General features: G+C 39.8%; 2 protein-coding genes across 4 annotated transcripts; both read left to right on the plus strand.

Annotated features, from left to right (window-relative positions):
• Positions 1–764: 764 nt before the first annotated feature.
• Positions 765–4,655, plus strand: adprm (ADP-ribose/CDP-alcohol diphosphatase, manganese-dependent). The gene is made up of 3 exons (XM_008296701.1): positions 765–1,475; positions 2,620–2,742; positions 3,112–4,655. Exons 1-3 carry the CDS (start codon positions 776–778, stop codon positions 3,444–3,446), a joined length of 1,158 nt encoding a protein of 385 aa, XP_008294923.1. The 5' UTR covers positions 765–775; the 3' UTR covers positions 3,447–4,655.
• Positions 4,656–7,095: 2,440 nt separating this feature from the next.
• Positions 7,096–23,603, plus strand: map2k4b (mitogen-activated protein kinase kinase 4b). Of its 3 annotated transcripts, XM_008296702.1 has the most exons (13): positions 7,096–7,703; positions 9,945–9,980; positions 12,677–12,709; positions 13,838–13,940; positions 15,001–15,175; positions 15,295–15,414; positions 15,618–15,737; positions 15,829–15,880; positions 15,974–16,101; positions 17,727–17,804; positions 17,943–18,091; positions 18,285–18,330; positions 19,167–23,603. In XM_008296702.1, exons 1-13 carry the CDS (start codon positions 7,592–7,594, stop codon positions 19,278–19,280), a joined length of 1,266 nt encoding a protein of 421 aa, XP_008294924.1. In that variant the 5' UTR covers positions 7,096–7,591; the 3' UTR covers positions 19,281–23,603. The 3 variants fall into 3 exon arrangements, with proteins under 3 accessions (XP_008294924.1, XP_008294926.1, XP_008294925.1); XM_008296703.1 differs by lacking the exon at positions 12,677–12,709 and having other exon boundaries at positions 7,099–7,703; XM_008296704.1 differs by lacking the exons at positions 9,945–9,980; positions 12,677–12,709 and having other exon boundaries at positions 7,098–7,703.
• Positions 23,604–26,282: the final 2,679 nt, after the last annotated feature.

Here is a 26,282-nt window from a genome sequence, read left to right on the forward strand (position 1 = left end):
CCCCCACACACTTCAAATGTGCAAAATTAAGTCTACAAAGAGACTAAAAGTTGACATTCCCACACATGATTTAAAAAAAACCTTCAGTTTCTGAAGCTTTTGTTTAACCCGCTGCACCACCATGTCCACCTCTCACTCCTGACATTGTTGCTCTTTATAGCATCTCACCTGATCTGGCTGAGATTGGCTACAATCATCCGTCATGGGCTCAGTTATCAAAAGCCTCTAAGTCAGTCGAGTCAAGCAGAGCTGCAGAAGTCTAGTGTCCTCTCAGACCACTTCAAATAAAATATGCATTGAAAAGACCCAACTTTTGTGCAAACAGCTTGTGTATAAAAAAAAAGTGACTCCAAATTAAATTTCTTTGCATGTTAGTGGTAATCGATACAAATTATTATGATGGGCCCAGGCACAAAAACTATTCCAGAAGATCTTTGAAAAAGTACAAGAAAAAAAAAAAAAAGATGTTCTTCTGTTTCAGTGTTAATGTTACAAAATTCACATTCATATCATCTGTGTTGAATTTGGAGTGTAAAAGTTCTTTACAGGGACAAACGTTATTTATTTATTTATTTATTTATTTATTCATTTAATTGGGGATAAATGTTATTAATTATTTTTGAATTGTCAATATGAGTAGTCTTGTATTCTTGTCTGGCAGTATTATTTTGAAGGCTGTGGCCGGATGTGCTTTTGTTGTGTTTCCGGTGTGTGGTCGGTTCCTGCCTGTCATGCTGAGGGACGTGGAGGAAATTGAACCGTCTATTGTGGCTACATGTCATGTGGAGGGGGAGAGGACCCTCAGCCGGTAGCTCGGTGTTTCCTATGTGAGAGCACCGCTGACTCAGCTCCAGCGGGACACACAGACCCAGACAGCGGCCCAAAAACACCAACTATGAGCGACTGTCCGCCCCAAACGCCGCTGTTCAGCTTCGGTGTCATAGCCGACATTCAGTACGCAGATATCGACGACGGGTTCAACTACACCCGCTCTCACCGGCGCTACTACCGGAGCAGCCTGCAGTTGCTCGGGAACGCTCAGAAAGGCTGGTGTGAGTCCGCCGTCAGGCCGGACTTCATCCTCCAGTTGGGGGACATCATCGACGGCTTCAACAAGCGCCACGGCGCCTCGGAGCGGGCGCTGGACTCGGTGCTGACGGAGCTGAGCTGCTGCCCGGTGGAGGTGCACCATGTGTGGGGCAACCACGAGTTCTACAACTTCAGCAGGAGCGAGCTGCTGCGGTCAAAGCTCAACAGCACACCGAAGACGGAGCCGGGCAGCAGCCCGAACCGACCCCCGGCTCCGGCTGACTGCTACGCCTACCGCTTCAGCCCGTTCCCCGGCTTCAGCTTCGTGGTGCTGGACGCCTACGATGTGAGCCTGCTGGGCAGAGACACGTCCAGCGAGCAGTACGGCAACGCTCTGAACCTGATCAGACAACACAACAACAACGAGGACCTCAACTGTCCCCCAGGTAGGATGATGGCTTTATTACCGAGAAATGTTACCTTTACTGCTTCTGTGTGAGTAATCTGAACTAACATGATTCTCGGTACTTGACTTTTTAGTGAATGATTCAGTACAGAAGTTAAAATGAGACTACAGTGGTCCTCAAATGTATTCATACCCTTCCATTAAAGTAAAGGCAAAATTCACAATAGTCACTCAAATAACTAGAAACTGACTAAAAGTAATAATAAATAAAAATTTGCAAAATTATAATTCAGTGAAATGAGACATTGCTTTTGAATTGTTATTGAAAACGCTGATTGGAAAAAAAAAAAAGAAAAGAAAAACTGTCCTGGACAAATTAGAGCACTTTGCTGATGAGCAGTGAGCCAACATCCAAATAGCTGTCAGCAGGTGCAGAAGTCTGACTGAGAGTTACAGAAAACACTTGACTGCAGTGTTCGGCTCAAAGGGTTGTTCAACAAAATATTAGTTTAGGGGTCCCATCATGCTTGTTTGCTTGTTTTGTTTTTATTTTAAATATTTCTGTTGAACCGCAGTTCAAAAGCAATGTCATGATTTTCCTTATTTTTTTTAAAATTTATTATTACTTTTGTCAATTTCAACTTATTTCGGTGACAGCTGTTTTTTTTTCCTGCTTTAATGGGAGGGACTGAACACATTTGAGGACGACTGCTACATGCTGCAGCTGTTCCATGGACTTTAGTCTGGTGATCTCTTTTTCAGGTAGACTGGTCAGACATAGACTCCATTAACAAGGACACTCCAGACACTGTTCAAACCCGAGTTTAAAATTAGTTAAACATTAATTTAACAAATGTCTTTCCTTTAAATCCTGACTGATTTGTCCAAGGACAGTCTGCTAGATAGATGTAGATGAACATTGTGTCTGAATCCTTGCGTTTCCTCCTCAGCCCCTGAGCAGCTCTACTGGACCACTTCAGTACAAACACACACAGTCAGTTGGCAGTAGTTGTAGAGAGGAAACAGCATTGCTGAAGAGCTCAGATTGCTTCATCACAGTCTCTGTACTGAGACTGCTAACAGACCAGTGGCGTTTTGATCAGTCAGTTAAATCTTTAATTTATATTGTACCAATGTCCCAGACTGCGGGCCAACTAACTGAGACCTTTGTGTTCTTGTTTCAGTGCCGGAGGGACTCGGGCAGAGGTTTACAATGTTCAATGGTGGGTTCAGTAAGGGCCAGCTGGACTGGCTGGATTCTGTGCTGTCCTCGGCTGATGACAAACATGAAAGAGTCACTATTGTCAGTAAGTAGAACTTGTTGCTCGAGGCACTATATGTGTCATTTAGATTTAATGATTTGCTCATTCAGGCATTTGGCTGTGTGATTTTAATTTGACAGATTGTGCCATTAAGTGATTTATATGAGGTGTGTCAGAAAAGTTCCAGGACTGGTGTCACAAAAGATATATTTCAAACCCAAACTCCAAACTATGAGTTTTCCCCTTCAGATGATCAACCAGCACGTCTACAAAGAGATCCTGTGGCGTTTGCTTTGCTCAGTGCACGAGAAGAGGCAGAGTTGTGGCAGAACAAGTCGTGGCTGCTTCACCATGACAACGCGCCTGCTCACAATACCTAAAGGTGACCACAAGTGTTTCATTGTCCTCTCCCAGGTCACCTCCCTGTGCACCCCAACTCCACAACAGCCATGTGCCTCGCATGGAACTTTGACGAGCTCCTCTCCATCATACGCTCCCACAGCAGCGTGGTGTGCTACATGGCAGGACACGACCATGACGGCGGATACTGCCAGGACAAAGACACAGGAGTGCACTACCTGACGTTAGAGGGGGTGATCGAGACGCCTCCTGACAGCGACGCCTTCGGCACCGTCTCCGTCTACGAGGACAGGATGGTGCTGAAAGGGAACGGCCGGATCAAAGATCGAGTCTTTCTATTTGCAGGATGCCAAAGTGACAACAAGCAGTCTGACACTTGCTGTAGCTAAAGAATCACTTCACAGTTTTTTAGTCCTGTCTTAAACTAGAAGGTGAAGGTGCTCATATCAACATGAAAACTGCTTTTGCTTCATGTTTATACTGGCCATGAAATATTATTTTTTATGCGGTTATGATTGGGGTAAAATCTATGGTTAATTTAAGGTGAACTTACCAAGTGGCTATCTTCCACATATGTGTTCATTTTAACGTAAAATCCCTTTTCTGTGCTTACCTCAACTATAGCTAGGTCTTTGAGGGTTGTTTTTTTTTTTGCCAACTTTTTAGAAGTATGGCAAAAGGAAATGTTTTTATTGATGCACCAACTTTTCCACCTCAGCCAAAGCAGATGTTCAGGTCTATATGAAAAGAACTTTAAACAATAACGACTTGATGTTTTTTTTTTTCTGTCTGAAAGTCTGCAACTTTAGACAGAGTTGAAAATGTTGTGTTCCTCAGTAATAGAGCTGTGGATTTTGCTCCTACTTATACTGAAAGTGCACTTGGAACGGATTGTTTAATGACAATCAGAAGAAACCACTCAATATTCAGATAAATTGAAAAATTGTGAACCTAATATTTGAGATTTAAAGATTCCTAAAGCTGTAAAGACAAGCTTGGGTTTTTGAGAGGTGTGTTGCAGACTGGAAAACAGAGAGGATGGTTCATTCTACGACAAATCAGGGCGCTTTATGAGTCACTTTACAGGATAAAATTCTAGCTTCCATCCCACAGCATAAGGATATATATGTTCTTCTCAGCTTCAAACACAGTGACAGTTAAGTTATTGTAATGAAAGCACTTCAGTGGAAGATAACTCTCTGCTTTTTTTTTTACTTATGTAAAAACACCAAGATGGGAATGCTTTACAAACATAGTACCTCAGTGAATTTATTGCACTTTTAAGTTTGTATTAGTTTTAAAATCAGGACAAAGTGTGCTCTTTCTGTTTTATTCTGGGGATAAATTATAATATTTATATGCAAATACTTCAGGGAAGAAGTGGGTTTTTTTTCAGTTTGAATTGCTGCCTTTTTGCAGTTGCACATAACTGACTCGTATACTGTTACGCTGCATGAGTGAGAAATTAAATTAGTGCAGCATATTGCAATATTGTGTGTACTCCAGTTTTCAGGTGATGAGATGAGCGTGAATGCAGATCTCTTTGGTTTACACTGTAAAGCAATGAGTTCATTAATAAAAGACATATAACACCAGTACACCATTATGGCTTTACATTGGAAATTTATGTTTGGATTTTGTTGTTGTCGTTTGTAGAAGTGGATGCCGTGATAAAATGTGTTGGAGGTTGTGTTGTGTGCGGAAGAAAGACCATGAACAGATCGAGTTTTGAACAGAAAGCTTCACCTTGCCTTGTATACAGAGTTTCCAGTGACTCTTATGATGCAATGATTGAAACACTTGTCTTTGTCAGACAAAAAAAATCATGTGTTTTGGTTATTTCATAAATTTAGCATATACATACAACTTGAATGACCTCTTTCGGTAATGTAGAAAGTCGTATTAATCAAGTTTTCTTCGTGGAATGACCTACCATTAAACATGGTGCCGGTAGTATCATGTTCTGGGCTGTTTTGAATCCAGTGGATTGGTGCTTGGATGTCATGTTAAATCATCATGAATGACTACAATATAAAACCCACTCACAGGGGAAGTGAATAACACCGATCGTCTTGTAATGTTCTGCTCGGAAGTGAATATTACTTTTACACGTACTATCCACCTAAACATTGCAGATTACGCAAAAGCACGGTCATCAAATGTGCACCATCAACTACCACATCCAACCTTATTTACTGATATATTTCTCGTATGTGCAGATGTCACTGTTCCTATTAAACACTACACATCTGAGCAGTCTTTGTGACTGAAGCTCCTGCCATCCGTGGCCTATCATGAAGATTTTTTCTGACTAAGCTGGCACTCAGCAGTGTTATCCGTGCCACAAAGCACGACTGGATGTTAGTTGCTTAAATGTATCTTGCAGTGCACCTGTGTGGAAGCATCTTGTTGCTCCACTCATTTGTTCACATTGTTCCTTTAATGCTCCACCTGTCTATATATAGCCACCATATACCCATCTCCATAGCAACTGAACAGACTCCATGTACAGACTGAAGGACTTATGACTGAGAGATGCAACTGAAAGCCATGACGCTGCCAGTAACACTGCTTTTTCACAAGGGAACTTCTGGCTCTGGGACCAGTTCTGTTGTAGAACCAGGGTTACACCTTTGGAACCAGCCTGCATTTCTGATAGAAACATTGCTTCACTCATATCTGTTCAAATTTGTCTGCAATTCTATACATGCAGTTTCTATGTCCAGGTGGCGTTATACATTAACATGGATAGGGATGTGGGTTTGTTTGCAGAAAATAACTTTACAGGAGCGTCACAGAGATGGTCATCTTGAAGGACGTTTCGATTCCTCAAATGCACCACCAGGAGAGATGCACAGGTGTATCTTTTGATATATTAAAGTGACCCGACACCTTAATACTTCATCACACGTGCATGTTAGATTAAGAAAAATGTGTCACATCTGTACATTCTTGTCACATTATGTCATGATGTAAACTGAATTAATAGTAAACATATGTAAGTTGTGATGAACTGCAAATGTTGGATGCTCAGAATGGTTCTAGATTATGTTCAGCATCCAGAACCAGAACCGTGATGGAACAGCCCTGTAAGAGGAGCTTGAGTTCAGGTTATTTAATCAAACTGTTATTTCAAAGGTCAAGAACAGAGGGGCACCATCTCCGGAATATGCTATCCTCTTTGACATGCTGACACACAGTGACAAGAACACAGCTGTAAAATAAATATGACACAAACTAATCTACTCAGCTGAATGACTCCCAACGACAACACAGAGAACATGAATCAGAAGGCAAAGCTACTGTAACACAGTGGAACACAGGAGCTCCTTCTGTCTACTTCAACATTTTCCTGGGAGAGTTGAGTGAATACAGTTTGTACATCATAAAATGTGATCATGTATAGCGTGTGATGAATTGTACAAGTTCTGAATATTTGATAAACAGCTTTATTTTAGAAACACTTAAAAACATCATGGCATATAATTATACCAATAAACACCACCTACAGTACAAGGCACATCTGATGAGAAAGAAAGAAAGAAATGTACATTTATGAAATAATAATAAAATAAATTAAAATAGAAAGGTAAATATAGATAAAGAAATTGATATTAAAATATATGTTCATTCATATTTGTGTTACCGGTCGTCAACTATTTTGTAGTTCCACAACAGTTTAACAACAGTTGAATTTCTGTCTTTAACAGCTTTGATGGTCTTGATGAATTTCTGGGTATGGCTCTTGAATATGCAAGATAAATGTAGGGATTACACTGTAGTTGGGTATTGCCTTCCCAAGACTGTTAGATTTCTTTGTAACAACATATTCAGCCCAAAATTGACATTCATTCATTAATGTATTTGTCCTGCATGTTTAAGGTGTGTCTTTGGTTACACTGATTCTAAGATATTTTACAAATGGTCTGATGAGGATACCACAAACAGTTTTAATCCTCAAACTTTTGAAAACATAATCTTCTGGTTTCAACTGCATATATATATATATATACGTACAAGTGATTGTCGATACAAATTAATCTAACAAGTTCTGATTTTGGGATTAAACAGTCAAACAGTCCAGTTTACTTAAACTATTATCAAGTCCTGATATAAAAACAGAACCAGGTGGGTCCACAAAGAATTATCTTGAAAATGATTCCTTAAATGATTCCCTATTTTTCATAAATTTCTTTGAAATGCATTTTAAAGTTCGTTAAAGACCCTCTTGCTAAAATATTTTCAAAAAATTCTCCTTCTATGGCATGTCTGCAAAGAAGCAGTTTGGGGTTCCATTTAGCACCTTTATTTTTCTGAGTGTGTCAATTAACTGAAAGACTTTGTGACAAACACCGCGCCGTGCAGTCGTGATTCGCTGTAATTCCCACGGTCCCTGAAGGCAGCAGCGGCTCAGACGTGGCCGTGGTGCAGCTGCTGCGTTCAAGTGGCGCAGTGTCCCGTCTGGAGGCAGAGAGGGCGAAGTTTCACTCTCTGCATTGCAGCCTGAGCGCTGCTGCCGGAATCCAACACAACAATGGCGACTCCCAGTCCGAACAGCAACTCCACAGGCTCCAGCAACAGCAGCGGCATCGTAGGATCCACGTCGCACCAGTTCCACCAGCAGACACAGAGCAGCAGCATGCAAGGTAGGCGAGCACGGCCTCTATTTCACTGCGCTCTGCCGCTGCCGGAGACTGTTGAGTTAGTGGTAGGAAAAGGTAGCTGGTAGCTTCCAGAAGCAAGAAACACTACAGTCAAGACAGACACAATGACTCAATCTGGACGGGCTGAGCTTTCAAAATAAAACACTGGCCGGGGCTCATGACAGGTGTGACCAAGTTAATACAATGTTTAATATTATTAGTATTAAATATGGTTGTTGTTTTTTTTAATTCACAACTATACTAAGCATTTGATACAAGCGAAATTTCTTTAATAATTGTATCTTACCAGCAGGGTAATTAGCTGCTTGTCAAGCTGCACTTTTATTTAGAAGGCCCATTTGGACAAGTTCCGGTCGCTCTGTAGCTGTCCTCTGCTGGCTTCACGTACCTCCCTGAAACTACACGGCTACCAGATTAGCAGTGATGCACAGGCTGCTGTGGAGTGTCTCAACCCACGGGCCTGTGGCGGCACACTCAAGTTTAATTCTATCGTTCCATCATTCTCCAAAAAGTGTCCCATGATAAAGACATTCAGAATCACTGTTTGACTCACTAGCCGATGTTGTTAGCACAGGCTGCTAGAAGTTGCTCCAAGGCCTACATTGAAGTGTGTTTCTCTGCCGAGCCAGGCCAGTGTTTCAGGGCTCCGCTGTCAGTGGCTCAGAAACGGTACAGTTCGTAGAGATAAAGCTGCTTTACTGATTATATCCATCGTGTCAATAACCGTGTTTAAAGGCTTCAGTCTTCTCTCACCGACAGACAGATCTTTATCGCTCGGTGTGTTGCTAACGGTAGTTCAGTTGAGAGTGCTAGCATAAATGACACCTCTGAGTTTATCCCTGCTGTACTTAAACTATGTAAAGTCATTTTTTTATTTATTCTTTTTTTTTTTTTTGGTTAAATTTCTAGCTAGTGTGAATTTTTATGCGATGCTACCAAGCCCACACTGAGATCCATTGTCGGACAGGAAGACAAGCCTGGTCTCGGCTAAAACCAGCACCAAGCTAACATTTAAAAAAAAAAAAAAAAAAAGCCCTGTTTGGTCACAAATGTCTATAAGATGCGGTGACACATAATACAAACTGGGAAAACCTCTCAGTGACAGGGTTGTAACGATTTGTAACGTTACTCAAAAAGCTTTACTTGATTACACTTCATATTGTCAGTGATCAGGTTCGTTAATTTCACTGCTAAAATCAGAAGTCTGGTGTCCTGCCAAAAAGTGGTCCTCTACTTAAAACCCCTGATTGCCATTAACTGGAGCACCTATCCTCATGTCAGTGCATTACTTTACCTGCTCTGTGTGTTGGGGTATAATAAGTCCAGTTGTTTTCACATGTTGAAAAAGCTTTAAAAGACCAATTCAACTCATGTTAACATAGCTTGCCACCTGCCAAATAGTGATCACAGCACTTACATTGACACTGAAATGTCCTTTATTCATCGAAATGACTTGATCTCATTTGTTAGCGCGATATTTTTAAGATTATGGCCTATATTGTAAATAGAAAGCACATTTCTTTATACAATACACAAAAAAAACATTACATTACAGTCTAAATAAGGATATTGGACATACCAAACACATGCAGCCTAAACATTAGAAACGGTTCACTCATATTTCCTACAATCGTCCTAAACGTTAGGCCTGATTAACATTCATTTGACTGTATTTGTTTACAAGAAACATTTAAGTTTCACCAAGACACCATTTTGTTATCTGTTATGTGTATTTGCATGTTATAAATCCAGTTAAAAGCAGCTGCGGATGAAAACTGGGCAATTCAGCTTGGACATGAAGCATCCAATTCATTTTAAAAGTCTAATCCTATGCATCAGTTGCAATAGTTCCTTTTTGGCAGATGGATAACAGCATTGTATGAGTCAAATTGGGCTTTTTAAAGCTATTTCAGCTGGTTGAAAGAGCTGGATTGGTTGTACTGTAGGTAAAGTTCTGTGGAGACGTCAGGGTAATAGCTCCTGCAGATCTGGTTTTTGGCAGATGTTCACTTTTCGGCATGAGACTTGCATTGCTTGTGTCCGATAATGGATGTGTTGATGGTAGCGTCTGGCAAACTGTAGGTTTGATTGATTTACTTTTTGAAGCCTTAACCTAATAAACAGCTGCACACTCATGTATCCAGTGTGCTCAACAGATCTGAGCTGCATTTTCTCACTGTGTGGCAGATGTCTAGTATCAAATGTTTTATCTAAACCTTGCAGAAACCAACACCTGCTGGAGATGTCAAAATGAAACAGGTATTCCCTCTTATTTTACTAGGTTTATAGTCTGCTGTTGGAGGATATTTGTTTACATTGTTTGTTTAGAGCATATCTTGGCAAAGGATTTCCTTGAAATGTTCCCTATCCATCCCCCTCTGTTCATCTTATTTTGTTTTAAAAATGTTCTTTCCTTTTTTTCCTTTTTGTAAAACCTGCATTTTATCCACTTATCTGCATGTTTTTAAGTTTCCATGTTAGAAGGACCTGAAGTAGACACAGTAGACAGACCCCATGTGATGAGACACCATCAAGCAAACCCCTGTCCGGAGCGTTTCCTTCACCAGCACACACATCAGAATGAGGCAGCTTCAGATATATGCTGGTTGTAGTGGCAGGACACTGTTAACCTCTGGTGCTCTGCTGTCAGTCGTGTTCTACTTGCAGACACCACTTCTCACTAGTATATGTCACTTTATAGGATGTTATGGCTGTTAACCACCTACAAACAGCTGATTAGGGCTGCTTCCCCAAACATTGAATATATTGTGCCAATGCAGCGTATAAAAGTGGGATGTTACTAATTCTCGTCTGGCATGTGGCGACTGTTACTGGCATATCCCTCTGCTCTGTGGTTCACCCGCAGCTATTGGGGTGAAATGAAAATGAATAGTTGATATTACTGCTGTGGTGTCTGTGCAGCCTAAATGGAGTGACACTTGGCCACCAAAAAATACCCTTTTTAATGATTGTTGTGAAATGCTGAATGCATCTTTTGCACTTTGCAGAAGATTGGTTCTTTTGGTTTATGGGTTTGGTGTATTTGATCTTATCATCAGGACACTGCGGTTGGCACTGGCTGCTTATTTCACTGATAATGTTTGCATCAGCATATACAAACTCCATATCTCCAGATCTATGAGGGTAGCGGCTTTTGGGCTGCCGCAAATATTTTGGTTGCAAAATCGCAGGTGACGTCTGAGAGAAATTGACAGGCAGACACATTAATACACCCATGGGACAAACAAGTCCTCAGTGTACAGCAACATATTCAGCTCGCCACTTTATTTATTGTACAAATGCTGTAGCAAATTAAAAGGCTGTGATGCTTATCAGTGCTGTCATGGAAATAAGATCAGGCTAGTTTGACTTAAGGACCCTCAAAGTCCCACATTAATTCTGCCTTAAGGCAAAGAGCACTTCAAAAACAGCAAAGAGAAATGTGGGTTTGAAGTTTAATGTCTGTGTAATAGATGTAAACTCGTAATTTTATGCTCTTGAAGGATGATATTCATCATTGTCAAAGCCTGAAACATTATTTAAATACTGCACTGTGTTTCAGTCTGGCATAAGGGTGAAACTGCATCACCAAACAAAATGTTCTTCTTGTAGCTTTCTTGCTCATTTACACTCATGAAATAGGTAAATATGTACATTTTTAATTAAATGCATTAAAATATGTAATTCAAACATTGCTTAATCAAGTAAAATTATGAATTTCACTGGAATCAAAGTGAAAAAGTAGCAGCTAACTGCGAATGTGCTCAGCAAGGCTAGTTAGCTTTTAGCAGCATTAGCTTACATATAATTTGCGATTACTGACTTTTTTTTTTTCTTCATCTTGATGAAATTCAACTGCTGTGTTGTTGGTGTGATACAATAAACTAAAATTACATTTTTAAGATGCCGGAGCATGAAAATTGAGTTTTCAAATATAACAAACAAGAAGAAGTACGTCTATATGAAGCAATATCATATAAGCAATTTCCACCAAAGGGATCAATAAAGTTCTGTTCTATTCTATGTAGCTAAGGCTATCTCACTACTGCAGCCATAGCTGTTTTGTTTTTGATGTTATTTTTTTTGGTGTTATATGACAAAATGACACATTTCTTTGGCATCATGCTGTTTGTGTAGTAGGGTGCTGGGTCAGATTCACGTCTTAATATTTTGTGCTTCAGTTTTTCAGGCAGAATTACCAAATGCTAAGCTAAAACGATGCCTTTTCTGCTCTAGAAAAGGCAGATTTTTATGGAATTATGGAAAATACATTGATTTGCTTTCTTTCCGAGAGTTTGATGAGAATTTAAATACCACTCTCATGTCTGTATATCGATTATAAAACCGTCATCATCAAGCTAGCAGCTGGCTAGCTTAGCTCACATTAAAAGGTGTAATTGGGGAGAGCAGCATCCAGTATATTAATGTTATGGCGTAAGACACCAGTTGTACAGTGTCAGAAGTGACATATGCAAAGCAGAATGATCATGATAGTGAGAGGTATCTGCCAGTGGAACATGACTGACGTAGACTACTTGAAACAAGAGTTGCATACCATCAGTTTTCAATCTCACTGGTTCTGTTTCTAAATATGAAGTAGTGCTGAAGTGCTGCCTGTAGGGGGTGACACTGAACGTAATTCATCAAAAGATCCTTTTCATGTATTCTCCTGTTGGGCTAGCATTGGCTAAACCTGTTAAAATGAAACTATTTCTCATTCCTTTGGGAATACAGTCCAATAAAAGCACACCAAGTTAGCCATTCAGTTGCATGGCCGTGCAATGACCCACCAAAACACTGAACTTGTGTTACCAGCTAAAGCACATTCAGAGTAACCTGTCCTTTATTCCACTTTCAGCGTTGACTCTTGTTGGGATGGCACTTGTTAATAATGACCCATTCACACTTAAACAAGCCCTAAGAAAATGTAGTAAAATGTCTTTTCTTTACTTCAGGGTTTCAGATAAGCCTGTCTGGAGTGCCCCAAAGTAAGCATTAGACTCGCACACAAAGCACACTGACCTCTACTCTTTGTGGGTACACCTCAATAGTCTACAGTGGTCTCCTTCCCCTCTGCGCCGCTCACTGAGCCGAGCGTATGTCCAGTTGTTGGCTGGAGACTGGGCATAGTGCTGCTTAGTGACGGATCTGCTTTGTTGTTGAGCCGCAGATTCTTGAAATAATTGGATAGAACAGGTGAGAGGAAGCCACTGTTTACTACTGAAACAGCCTGTGTGGTGCTCTGGTAGTTGGGGAGTCTGTCCACTGTTCACTGCTATTAACTGTTACAGATTCAGTTCTGGTCTAGAAAGATTCATTTGCATCGGGGCTTAAAGGTTAAGGGATCTGTTTGCACTCAGGAGCTGGTTGGACAGGGCATGGCAAAGAGGGCTCAACACTTCAGCTCAGCACTGTTAATGATGCCTAATCCTAACTGTTCAATATATTCTGGATCTACACTTACACTTACAGGTAATGCACCTGAATCCATTTAGCTAGTCTGAATCCATCTTCAGTCTCGTTAAAGTGCTGTTTGAGTGTTGGCTCGCTTTGACTTTTACTCAAGGGAACTGTTCAGGTTTGAATTGCACATGTTAAGAAAAATTATCAATGGAAATGTCTTGACCAGGGATTCCCAATGTCAGCACCTTGATTATTGCACAGCAAACTATTCTAGTAAGTTGCAAACGGGCTGCATGTGATTCATTTGGAAGCATACAGCTAAAAGAGCTGGTGCCCTCACTCTGTCTGAGCATTGGGAACCCCTGTCCATGTGGGCACTTTGCTTGTGTTCAAAATGCATTTTGTGCTTCCTCTGATCTTGAGATAACCCCAAAGGTTGATGCTCACAATTGTCGAGTCATCAGATTAATTCGTTACAGTGCACAACAACGTGCTGATACTTGGATCATGTGGAAGTTTTGCGGCACAAATTTGGTGATATTGCTTTTTGTGCACATGACGGCTTATCTCAAGTGTGCACAGATGTGTTACTGAGGTACGACAAGCATTTTATCACACTGTGTGCATCCTCCGTTTGCACCAGCGGGTTGAAACCCACAGTGTGGCGTGCATGTTGTGGCAATCTGGATCTGTTCCTCTCTTTATCCCACCAGGTAAACGCAAAGCTCTGAAGCTGAATTTCGCCAACCCTCCAGTGAAACCGACCTCCAGGCTCCCGCTTCATCCGACAGCTCCCTCTTTCCAGAACCCTCACATGTGAGTAGACAGTTGGGTTTGGATGTCATTGGAGTTCTGCTAGATTTAAAAAATACACCAAAAAATACACCAGATAATACACCAGATGTCTGTGCTATAAACCAGAATTTGAGTCTAGTGAGGTAACTTTGTGAAACCCTGGCTTATCGGGGTTATGACAGCAGGCAATTATAAAGCCGTTTCATTGCTTTATTGGTCTTTGGATAGCTTTATATTCCTAAAACAGAGACTGAACAAGGCTGAAATTGTCTTATATGCCAAACAAACAGCCTACCTCTCAGCAACAAATTGAATGCAACACATAATTGTGATTATAGTCAGATCTACTCATGCCTTTATGATGGTATCATGATATTGATAAGCCTATAAACGTACACATTTGAACCATCAGTATTGTTTTGTGAGCTTTCCTTCCTGCGTTGGCTGCAGCAGCTATGGTACCTTTAGCTTGTATTATATTTGCTCAAATTAGTTTACGATGATAGTTTGTTATTCTTGTGATAAGAAGACGACCGTGTTCATATTTGCAAGTGCAATATGTTTTTGGTTTTGTGGACAAATTTCTAAATTTCCTGGCATGTCATCAACTGTAGTAAACATAGCAGGAGATGTGTGTGTGTTTATAACAGCATGTATGTGTTCTACGCAAAAAAGTCAACAAAGCAGGGGCCCACCCTTAAAATATTACTTTATAGTGCTACTGGAAGTCCAGAACTCCACACAGCACCTATAATGTCAGGAACTCAGCGGTTAAAGGAGAGTTTTGGTTTAAAAAATTTATAAAATAAAACAAATGCTTTGTCCAGATTTCACCTCTCATCAAATATCACAAGAAATGACAAAGCCACCACATGGAACCTTTAAATGTTTCCATTTCACAGAGGCTTAGTAATGCTGATGAAATATTTATCATATCGCTGTTTATCCATAATGTATGTTCTTCTCTACACTGTCTTTTTCTGTATCTTCCTCCTCCTTCCCCTTCCTGTGGCCTCCTCCTTCCACTCTGTCCTTTACGTTACCTCATCCCATCCGGTCCCATCCTCCCCGGGTTCTCCAGAGAGCGTCTGCGGACACACAGCATCGAGTCGTCGGGGAAGCTGAAGATCTCCCCGGAGCAGCACTGTGACTTCACTGCGGAGGACCTGAGAGACCTCGGGGAGATCGGTCGCGGGGCGTACGGCTCCGTCAACAAAATGGTCCACAAACCCACAGGCCAGATCATGGCTGTCAAGGTGATCTGCTGATAGACTCTCACACTAATAGATACCCTTTGTGTGAGCTCACTTCATCTAGACCAAGTAATTAGTTCAAAATACAGACTCTCATGTGTTTTGTGTTGTGCGTCCCTCAGAGGATCCGCTCCACCGTGGATGAGAAGGAGCAGAAGCAGCTGCTGATGGATCTTGACGTGGTGATGAGGAGTAGTGACTGCCCCTACATTGTTCAGTTCTACGGTGCCCTCTTCAGAGAGGTGTGACAAACCCACACTGACCTCACCGCTTCATTCTCAAATCCTGTCTTGTTTGGCCCTTACATTGCAGCAATATAGTGAATCTATTATTTCATTGTGAATCATTAATATAGTCATCGTGAACTTATTGAGTTATCCAGTAGATGTTACTGCCAAGTGATTTTGTTTTTGTAAGAAAATCAACCTTTCCCTTTTTGTTTCAGGGCGACTGTTGGATTTGTATGGAACTCATGTCTACCTCATTAGACAAATTCTACAAATATGTATATTGTGCATTAGATGACGTCATTCCAGAGGAAATATTAGGCAAAATAACATTAGCAGTAAGCAATTATTTCATGTTTTCTTCATACATTTTACTTGTCATAGTGTGCGTAGCATCAAAACTGAACAGGTGTCTTCTGTCTTCAACAGACCGTTAAAGCACTGAACCACTTAAAAGAAAACTTGAAAATAATTCACAGAGGTACGTCTTTATTTTGTCATATTAAGAACTGCATTCCAGACTCTATTTGTCTGATGCTACTCTCAATGTGATGGTCCCTTTCTTTCTTTGTAGACATCAAACCTTCCAACATTCTAATGGACCGAAAGGGTAATATCAAGCTGTGTGACTTCGGCATCAGTGGCCAGCTGGTGGACTCCATAGCCAAGACCAGAGATGCAGGCTGCAGGCCTTACATGGCGGTAAGCAATAAAAGTAATGTCTGAGACATTTGTAGCCGCTAAGGTTTTGAGGACCTCAAAGTTTCATTTGTTCCTCATTCAGAAGTGGAACCTTCATCACAAAGTATGATGTTTTGTTTATTTTGTATACGTCTGGCTCAGTGAAAGCTACAGTTTTGTTTTGGTTACTTCAGGGCTTTGGAAGAATCTAAGATAATTTAAGGTTTTCCAAACAGGTAAAGGTGGGGAATTAATTGTCTCATTCCCTAACCTTAAATGCATGTCTCGGGCCTTGAGTGCAGCAGGATTATAGTAGTATCCTTTCTAATTCCCTGATTTTTTATTCAGTTAAGCTCTGAGCTACCGAGTGTCCCTTGTTGTTCGACAGTGTTCTGCTATCAAAAAGTCAAAAGGGATTAGAAGCATTGTTTTTTTGTTGTTTAATGTTTTTCTCAAAAAATCTATAGAGTCATATCCCCAAGTTACGTTTGACCTCATGGTGGCAGTGTTCCCTCAGTGTTTTACAATGAATACATTCATACACAGTGGTGATAAAGCCCAACCCTACAGGTCACTGGAACAGTAACATAGTTGTGCAGGCTTGGTAGAGCAGCATATTCCTTGATATCAAGGGGTTTTGATGACAGTAGTTCTGGCAATAACAACCCAAGATATTTTGGAGTCTATGAAAGAGACCCAAGCATTTAGAGGTTATTGGTAGCATATCATTCACACTTTATTTGTGTTGTAATGTTCATTCCTGGCTAAATTTGCAATTGTTATCAAACAGTGACAAAGTCAAAACGTGTTTTCAGAATTGTTTGCGTATTTATACAGACATTCTTGAACTGTAATTTGTCGTTTTCAAACATATTCCAACGCTTAATACAGCACTGTGTAGAGGACGCTTTGGAAGCAGTCACAGCATCAAGACTTTTAGATAGATCTTTGCTGGCACACCTGTAGAGAAAAACTGACTGTATCTCTGCTGAATGACTAATGACAAAAACAACTGGGATAGATTTTTTTTTGCTGAATCATTAAGTTAAAATGTTTTGTCTGTGGATGTATATTTTTAACTTTATGTTATTAGAGCAGAGTTGTTCTTACTCTTACTTGTTCAACATCTCTATCACAGTAAATGCCAGTACCATGGGAAAATGGAATCAATTTCTTTCAGCTCGACTTCTATCTTTATACTCGGTCTAGACCATATCGAGATTAAACCGTGAGGGTTTTGTTATTACTGAGCAGAGACAATAATGTTCAGAGTCTTTGACTAAAAATCGACTGAAAGTAAGAATAACTTTTGCTAAATACAACTAGAATCCAGAACCAAGACAAAATGAAATACCCTCAAACACATTCAAAATTTGAATGTATCAAGAGCATGATTTAACTCTATTGGTTGTAACAAGCACTGTCATATTTAGATTATTATCATTTTAACTTGACCCCTACAGAGAAATAGTTTTAGGGAAAAGCCACCATGATGATGAGTGACTTGAATGACATGCAGGAGTTGAAACAAGTTGAACCTTTAAGAAGTCTTAGGGATCTGTTACACTGTAGACCCTGACCTCTCTGTGGGAACGAGCCAATGAAGTGTCTGAGTTTTACAGAATATTTTAATTGTTTGTTTTCAGCCCGAAAGGATAGACCCCAGTGCTTCCAGACAAGGTTATGATGTCCGATCTGATGTGTGGAGCTTGGGAATCACTCTGGTAAGACAAATAATGTCGTCAGCTTGATGGTGAAACCTTACCTTTGTTTTGTCTGACCACACTGGAATCAGAGCTGTTACAAGACGGAAAATCCACTCTGTCAGCCCGTCACAAGTCCCTGTTTGTGTTTGTTTTCAGTATGAGCTGGCCACAGGAAGGTTTCCTTACCCCAAGTGGAATAGTGTTTTTGATCAGCTGACACAAGTGGTGAAAGGAGAGCCTCCCCAGCTCAGCAACTCCGAGGAGAGGCAGTTCTCCCCCAAGTTCATCAACTTCGTTAACCTATGGTAGGCACCATTACATTCAGTACTGCATGGAGATCCCAGACAGTAGATGTTTGGTTTGGATAATTAGCTCAATTTTATGTATGTATTTTGAGCTTGGCCATTCTCTAATTATACTCATCTAAAGTCATGTATAATCTGAACACTTGGTCTTTTCTGCTCACAGAGTTTTAAAATGTGTTCTTTTTCCGTCCAGCCTTACCAAGGATGAATCAAAAAGGCCAAAGTACAAGGAGCTTCTGGTAAGTTACAGCTCTCGTTATTTTAAAACTGTTTCGTGTTGTTGAGTCATGGAAGCAGAATATGACACAAAGACAATCCTTCCAACAGGACATTTAAGATCAATTCACAAAACAGTTCCCACTGCTTATAATCACAGTGGTGCATATTTTGATTGATTTATTTATTTTTTCAAACATAACTGGTCCAGTGACCCCAGCCAACTGCAACACAGTGGACCTGGGGCTTGTAGGATCCCAAAATGACTTTTAGTAAAGAAATCAGTTCTTTAGTTCGTAAACTCATGAAATAATGTTGACTGTTGAAGCTTTAAAGCTGCACTGATGGTTTTATATAAGAAATGGGTCAAATGATTATGTACCAAACACAACGTTTCCTCTTAGCTTTAGCCTTTTTTTCTTTTTAGCTTATTGTTTTTTCTTCAACAGTTGTCAGTGTACACATAAACCTAACTGGTGAAACATGTAAGAAGCTGAATTTGCTAGCACAATAAATATTTCCCTCAGCAGGAACTTTACTCGCTATCACATTAACCAGAACAATTACAGAAAGTTATAATATATCAGGGTTGTGTTTCCGAATCAAACATCAGTGCAGCTTTAGATGTAAGCAAGGAGAAGCATATTCTGCTCCATGAAATCTTACCTTTACACCGATTGTTTTTTGCTGCTTCTATAGTCTGTGTTTATATCAAATACAGGCACAGTACTGTTTATTTAAATGCCCCACAACCAGTTAAACAGTTATCGCTAACTTCAAACCAGCTAGATAACTCAGGAAAGGCTATGACTTCAGTGTTACACAAATCAAACTGAAGCTTTGTGTTCTTTCCCTTCAGAAACACCCCTTCATTCTGATGTATGAGGAGCGTTTCGTGGACGTCGCCACCTACGTGTGTCGCATCCTTGATCAGATCCCTGCCTCCCCCATCTCCCCTATGTATGTTGACTGACTGAGTTAGCGTAGGGTCAGGGTCGGGGTGGGTGGGTGGGAGGTTCACCCAACATGCAGTGGGTGGGACACAAAGCTTTGTGATGCAACGCTTGACATCTTAGCCCTCAGAGTTACGTAGGATCACCTGTTCATTCACACGTTCCAAAGAACAAAGGAACTAAGTCCTAATTGCCCGGTGCAATGAGATGAATATTAATAAGCAAACCTTTCCACTTTCCATCACCTCATTTTAAAACCTAAAATATCATCCATCTTTCACCCACAAAACCTTGAAGACATACCATTGTCTTAGTAAAATGCAATGCATCTTTTTATGTGAGGAAAAAGGAATAGAGTATACATATATGGAATATATATACTTGAACTCGTTGTACACAAATACAGAATCTACCAAATAAAATGTTGAACAGTGACGCTCATGACATATGAACAAAAAAAAATAGCCACCTAATGGATTGTACATTGTGGACTGTATGTATGCATATGTGTGTTCACCTCTGAATTGTTGACATGATGTATGCCGACAGACCTACTGTCTAAACAACCACACTCTTCATGCAGTCTGTTGTGACCACCTTCACTCAAGGTAAATGAATGAGTAATGCAAAAGTGTTTCTCTCCGGAAAGCTCATGGATTCGGTAGCGTGGCTTTACTTATTTGCTTTTGTTTTTGTTTTGTTTTTTTCAATATGCAATCTGTGAGAGTTTGTCTTGATACAGGATTGGCACGATTGACATTTCTCACATCTAATGCTGGCATCAGTTTGTATCTCTTGTCTATTATCATTACGGTTGAGTCACGTTGCTTAGCATCTGCTTTCCTGAAATATAATTGTATCTGTCGGTGTTGCTTAACTGCACAGTCAACTCGCAGACTTAAAAAATACATCCTAGACATTGACTAGCTGTAACTGATGTAATATGCCAGGTGTTTATGTTAACTGGTAAAAGTCAACACTACGTAAAAATCAGAAGCCTGCTACCAAAATGTATCCTACATAGATCTTTGTTAAATAGGCAAAAAAAAAAACAATGGTGTTTTTGTACAACAGATAATTGTAGGTGCCTTTTATATACCATAACTATAGCAGGATAGTTAACTGCAGCCAATATTATTGATATACAAATCAAATAAGACGTCACTTCCAGCTAACGGTACGTCTCCATTCGGTTGGACCCAAGGCAGTAGATTAAAAATCTTTTAATGCGCTGCAAATAAAATCTTTCAGTCAAAAACAATTGTCAGCACAGTTAGCATTGGCTAAAATACGACACTGCTTACTACGTCTACCTGAGTCTTTGCTAGCAAAGACCGGCAGGCTGAGATAAAGTGTGTATGAAAATGTCCATTAGCATCGGAGCTCAGCAAATCACTATATTGTTCTAACTGAAGAGGAATGACGTATAACTTGGCTTATTTTGTACAACACAAATTATAAATATGTATAAAAATTGTATTAGTATTTAAAGAATATCTGCTAATGAAACTTAGAAACGTATAATTGACACTGTGCGGCATGAGCACGTCGTGCCACTTCGAGCTAACGGTACATCTTCGTTTAGTTGCAGCAAACTTTTTTTTAACATTTATTTTGGTGCAAAAAATAAATAAAATTTAAAACCGGATGACCAGACAGCGCAGTCAACTAACTTAAATGAACTTAAAATAAAAAGCCTGCTGGGTAAATTTATCCTCCATAGACCTTGCAAATGAAAATAGGGCAAGGGTTTACTGTTAGCATTATGCTATGTGTCATGTGTAGCACTGGAGCTACTTGTGACATGTACATTTTCTTGATTTATACAATGCAAAAGTAAAAATTAGAAGACTGAAATATACCTAATAATAATAATAATAAAACGCATAAGCTTTTGGCTACCATTGTACAAATTAAACATGTCACTTCTAGCTAACGGTACACTTAATGTGTAGTTGCGACTCACAAAACAGGCTGAACATTTTTTTTCATTGTGTGTAAGTATGTTTTGATTAAGATGGGCAGAAGAATCTTTAAAAAAGAAAAGAGAAAAAAAAGTACCCTGAAAACTGCAATGTGTCATTAAATGACATGATCAATGATTCATTTCTTGGAAAGAAAGATGCTTAGTTTTGTGATTTAAACAGAATGGTAACGTGTAAGAGGCACTAACTGGGGTTAGTCCAATGCTACATTGCCTGATGTAAAGTTACTTTAGGACAATATGTCCACTGATGTAAATGTGTATGTATATAGTACATCTAATCTGCTGTTCCTGACAGGTTCTGCCCAACAGTTAAGGCTCATTCCTAAACAGAGATGATTAAATCAGGTGGGGAGCAGATATGGATGCTGGGAAATGCTTCAAAATGAGCCTTAGTCCTCCTTGGCAGCGGCCTGTCTTAGCACTGTACAGTTCAACTGCTCATTCACACTGATCACAGGTCCACCATGCTGCCATTCAATGGTGAGCAACAGTAACTACATTTTCAAAAGTCCTGGCGGGAGGTTCCTGTCCAAAAAAGATAACTGTAAATGCTGCTAAATCACAAACTATCCACTTCCATACCAACCACACAACTGTCAGGAGAGGAGGAAGCTCATTCCTCACATAGTTACTGCTCTTTGACCCTTAAGGTCACCGAGGGCTCGGCATGTTTCTCCGTGACTTGGCATGTCTCTCTGGCTTGCACTGATGATAGAATGTTTCCACACCAAACCATGTATTACACTCTGTGTGCATTTCCAAAGTCCAGAGCGCATTGACTCACCTGTCTTCCTTCATCTGCAGTGATAGACTAAAGTTTACCACACTGGGGCAGATAGAGGTAAAGGGGAGGACGCAACTTTGAGACTATTGAGATTCACATATTGTCATTCCCTCTCAGAAAGCCACGTCTACCAGGCGGGTCTCTCCCCCGCAGAATGGAAGGACAACCTTCACACTACTTGGAGTTAGCTACGAAACCAAATTGTCTATATGGATGGTGGTCCTTCCACACAGGGACACTGTAGAGACCCATGATGGAATAAATACATGAACAAAGCTACCATTTTTATTTTATTTTTTTGTGAACAAATTTCATGAAAAGTTCAAAATTAGCAGTGTTAATTTGTCCACATTTTCTTTGCCCTGTCTGTTGCTTGGCAGCCCCAAATCCACTTGTATCACAAAATGACTCATAAATGCACACCGTAGTAAGGCTCAGGAATTTCAGAAACCTGATAGGCACTGTGGTGTGTAAGTAAACCCAGTAAACTCTTCTTGAACAGGAGGAGACTGTAAACTTGTTGGGGACATTGGGTAATTCCAACATGGTGTATGTAGAATTGAAAGACAAAAAATACTCAACATGTTTTGTTAATGGTCTTTTCATAAGATGTGTTGACAGTAAGAATATATCCCCTTAAACCCTTATAATTAACAACATAGCAAATGCCAGTAATATGAAGTAATTAAATGTGATTTAGTCTATGACATTAATCCAAGAGTACACAGAAACAAATGTGACTGTCTTGATTTTGTCACGTGATCCAAGATCAGATTGATATGTATCTGTTAGAACGATACTGATATTCTTTCTCTTTCAACTTGATGTTGAAAAATGCATTCTTATCGCTGATTGATGACACAGACTGGGAAAAGAACAGTCTTTCATATGGAGGAAGCTCTGAAACCCAAAAGAATAAGCTTGATGACCTCATCAGTAATCCTCCCTATGACATCGCAACCGCACTTAATTTGTAATATCAAGGAAGTCCCCTTTAACATTTTATTTAAAGTTGACAACATGGGCTCTACATGTGTGTAAATGTGGAAAATGGCCACCATCGTTGGTGTGTGTATGGTGAGGGGGTGGGTTCAGGGCCACTTGTTAAAAACAGACCTGTTGAATACATGTGCCCTATTCAGGAAGGTAAAACATTACAACCAAGTTGGTGGAGATGCATTGTAGACCAGACACCATTCTCTCTGTGGAGAATTCTGTCAGCTCTGTTCTTTCCATTTCTATCTGTAACGCAAAATGGTGCAAATCCCAGAGAAAGGCCACACATGGATCGGTTTTGACTTCGAACTGTCTCCAGGTCTGTTCTTCTGTCATGGGATGTGCTTCCAGGAAGCTAACTTACCACTGGTGAATATGAATCTCCAGGGTACATGTTGTACAAATTGCAATTTACTAGAATGTTCATATTAGATTATAAGATAATATTAAGGGCAATGAATATTATATTGTATCTTTATCAAGGGTTACAAATAAAGTTCCCATGGAAAAGATTGAAAACCTGTATTGTGTGCTTCTTGTGAATTGGCCATGAATAAAAAGATAATGCCGAAATGATTTTTGCTGTGATAAGTTTATTGCTCTTCGTTCTGTAGTATACAGGGATGCAGGCAAAATACAGTTTATTATTAATAATTTTTTTACAATAGTAAAGCAAGTCAGTGGCCAAGCAACATAGAAGCTTCTGTCAGATGTGAATTTTCTTTCTTTTTTTTTGAATAAAGAAGAATTATTGCAAAATGACCAAAGCGATTAAAAAAAAAAAAAAAAAAAAAAAGGCCAGAAGATATTCGTACAACAGACGACAGAAAAAAAAGTATCAGCTTTGTCATACAATGAAGATGGGCATTAGTAGCTTACATGTAACCATAGAACCCATTAAACAAGTGCAACACTTCATAAGTAACAGGAAAAAGCAATATTTGGTCAAAACAACACAATGTGAGACCCACGTTTACAGAGGACGTAACTATAAATGCAAGAAATCTGTTGGCCAATGTGTAATTAATTTGGGAAATAACTCTAACCCAATTTCTTCCTGAGAGTTTGATGAGAAGATCCACAGCACTTTCACATCTGCCTAACACGTGTCGTACTGTCAGATGGTTAGCTTAGCTTAGCATAAAGGCTGGAGTCAGGGATAAACAGCTAGCCTGGCTGTAACAGTCCACGTAGGCTAAACATGGTAACTGTAGACAACGTCGGTGTGGCCTAAAAATGCAAAAATGAAACCGCAAATGTCATTGAATGACTAGAACTAATATTCATTTTTGTCAAACGACTTAACTCAACATCAGGTGCCAACACTGGTCATGGTTTTACAACGAGTTTTTAGTGGGATTTGGCAAAAACACTTGGCAATCTTTAGCAGTGCCAATGCCGGCTGAGCATACAGGTCAATTTATATGGAATGTCTGTAAATTACAAGGATTTTCTCTCATTTCTTACAAGTGTATACATAAATTCAAATGGGTTTTAAAAGATCCACCTCAAAATATGTGTGGGAAAAGTTCAGTGTGTTGGTTGCCACAGCCAGCAGCAGACTGTGTTGCAAAGCAAAACTTAAGCCCCGACCTCATTGTCAGGGCATCAGATTGTGGCTGAATCTCCCTTTGCTGTATATTCCTCTGGTGCAGTTTCTATTTAAAGTGTTCCTTCATGCCTTACACACCAGATGCTACCACTTCGATGTCTCACATACAAACAGTGCAGTGTACAATGACACAATTTATCATTGCTTTTGTCAAAAACTAATACATTTTGTTGCCATCTATAACACCTATGGATTTTTCATTGAATGATTCACATGGGCATCTGATTGTATGGATGAACTAGCCAAGATGACTTGAGCTTGGGGAATACTCTATATATTGCAAAAAACAATAACCAAAACATGGAACTCACTGTGGCCTTGTGTTCGACATGGCACAAAGAGGGAAAACTACGTAAATACATAGTGCTTTCGAACGTAGCCATGCTAGCTGTTTCTCCTGTTCCCACTTTTTAGACAAGTTAAGCTAATGAGCTTCTACCTGTAGCCTTACAGTTAGCTGACAGATCACCGACTGTATATAGAGGAGAAGTAGTCTCTGGGTCTGAACTATGGAAGTACTTTCAACATGCATTATTTCTTACAGCCAGCAGGGGGCGACTCCTCTGCCTGCAAAAATAAGCCTGATAGCATAGAAGTGGATTAGAAAATGACCCTACTTCTAACTTGATCTGCTACCTCAACAAACATTTTCCTAATGAGTTTATAGCCTAAATTGCTGGTTTCAAACTTGTTGTAGCACAGCATGGTGTTAATTTTGCATATTGTGGTCCTTTAGGGCGGGGCTACCTTGTGATTGTCAAGTTGTGGCTGTCGTCAGGTTCTACAATCAGATCCAACGCCTGTTTGTTCAGGACCAACATGGTGACGGCCAAATTTCAAATTCAAGGCTTTTAAAGAGAGTCCACAAGCTAATGGAGCCATCATGGCCACTACATTCCTCCTTTATATACTGTTTATAGGACAGATATATGAACCTTATCAACCCCTTCAATCTAACTCTTTGCAAACTATGACTGTGCCCACTTGCATGTGTAAAACGTGTTTTACGTGTGTCAAATATGACAGTTCCTCACCAAAACTGAAACCTTGTAAGTGTATAAGTCTGAAATCCTCTCTACTGTGAGTCTAGGCTGGCTCTGGTCTAAATTTATTCTGTTTTATTATGCAACATTCACATTAAAGATCTGAATATATTACATTTTCCTATTCACAAGTGCTAACAATGGACATTTCAGAATTACATGGTTCTTTGAAGAGAGGTGATTTAAGAAAGCTTTTCAAAGTGGTTCCTTCACTTCGCATCACATTTTTAAGAGAACTGATTTGTGAAGAAATGTCAGTGGTCAATAATGGTAGTTTGTCGTGAATCAAAAAAGAGCCCCAATCTGTTAGAAAGGAATGTCAGTATAAATACAAGATCAAGTATAAATACAACAGCATAAAATAAATAAATGTGATTGGCCTGGAAACAGAAACGGTGAAATTTATAATAGCGAGAAGAAAAAAAAAATAGAGATGTTTTATATTTCATTGGAATTTGTGTTGGAACTTTCTAAATTAAAATCTGTCAAAAGCTTTCATGGAATAGCCATTTAATATAAAATTGTAAAAGGGAAATTTAAAAAGATTGGAATAATAAGTTGTTTCAAATAAGGCACAGTTTGGCTGCCGATTAAAACTGA

The sequence above is a fragment of the Stegastes partitus genome, unplaced genomic scaffold (genome assembly GCF_000690725.1).
Source record: "Stegastes partitus isolate 25-593 unplaced genomic scaffold, Stegastes_partitus-1.0.2 Scaffold1147, whole genome shotgun sequence".
NCBI classification, from domain to species: Eukaryota; Metazoa; Chordata; class Actinopteri; family Pomacentridae; genus Stegastes; species Stegastes partitus.

Coding starts and splice junctions, on each gene's coding strand:
- adprm (XM_008296701.1), top strand. CDS start 776: ATGTCATGTGGAGGGGGAGAGGACCCTCAGCCGGTAGCTCGGTGTTTC. Junction 1,476..2,619: donor GGACCTCAACTGTCCCCCAG/GTAGGATGATGG, acceptor TTCTTGTTTCAG/TGCCGGAGGGACTCGGGCAG. Junction 2,743..3,111: donor TGAAAGAGTCACTATTGTCA/GTAAGTAGAACT, acceptor GTCCTCTCCCAG/GTCACCTCCCTGTGCACCCC.
- map2k4b (XM_008296702.1), top strand. CDS start 7,592: ATGGCGACTCCCAGTCCGAACAGCAACTCCACAGGCTCCAGCAACAGC. Junction 15,176..15,294: donor GCCAGATCATGGCTGTCAAG/GTGATCTGCTGA, acceptor TGCGTCCCTCAG/AGGATCCGCTCCACCGTGGA. Junction 15,415..15,617: donor ACGGTGCCCTCTTCAGAGAG/GTGTGACAAACC, acceptor TTTTTGTTTCAG/GGCGACTGTTGGATTTGTAT.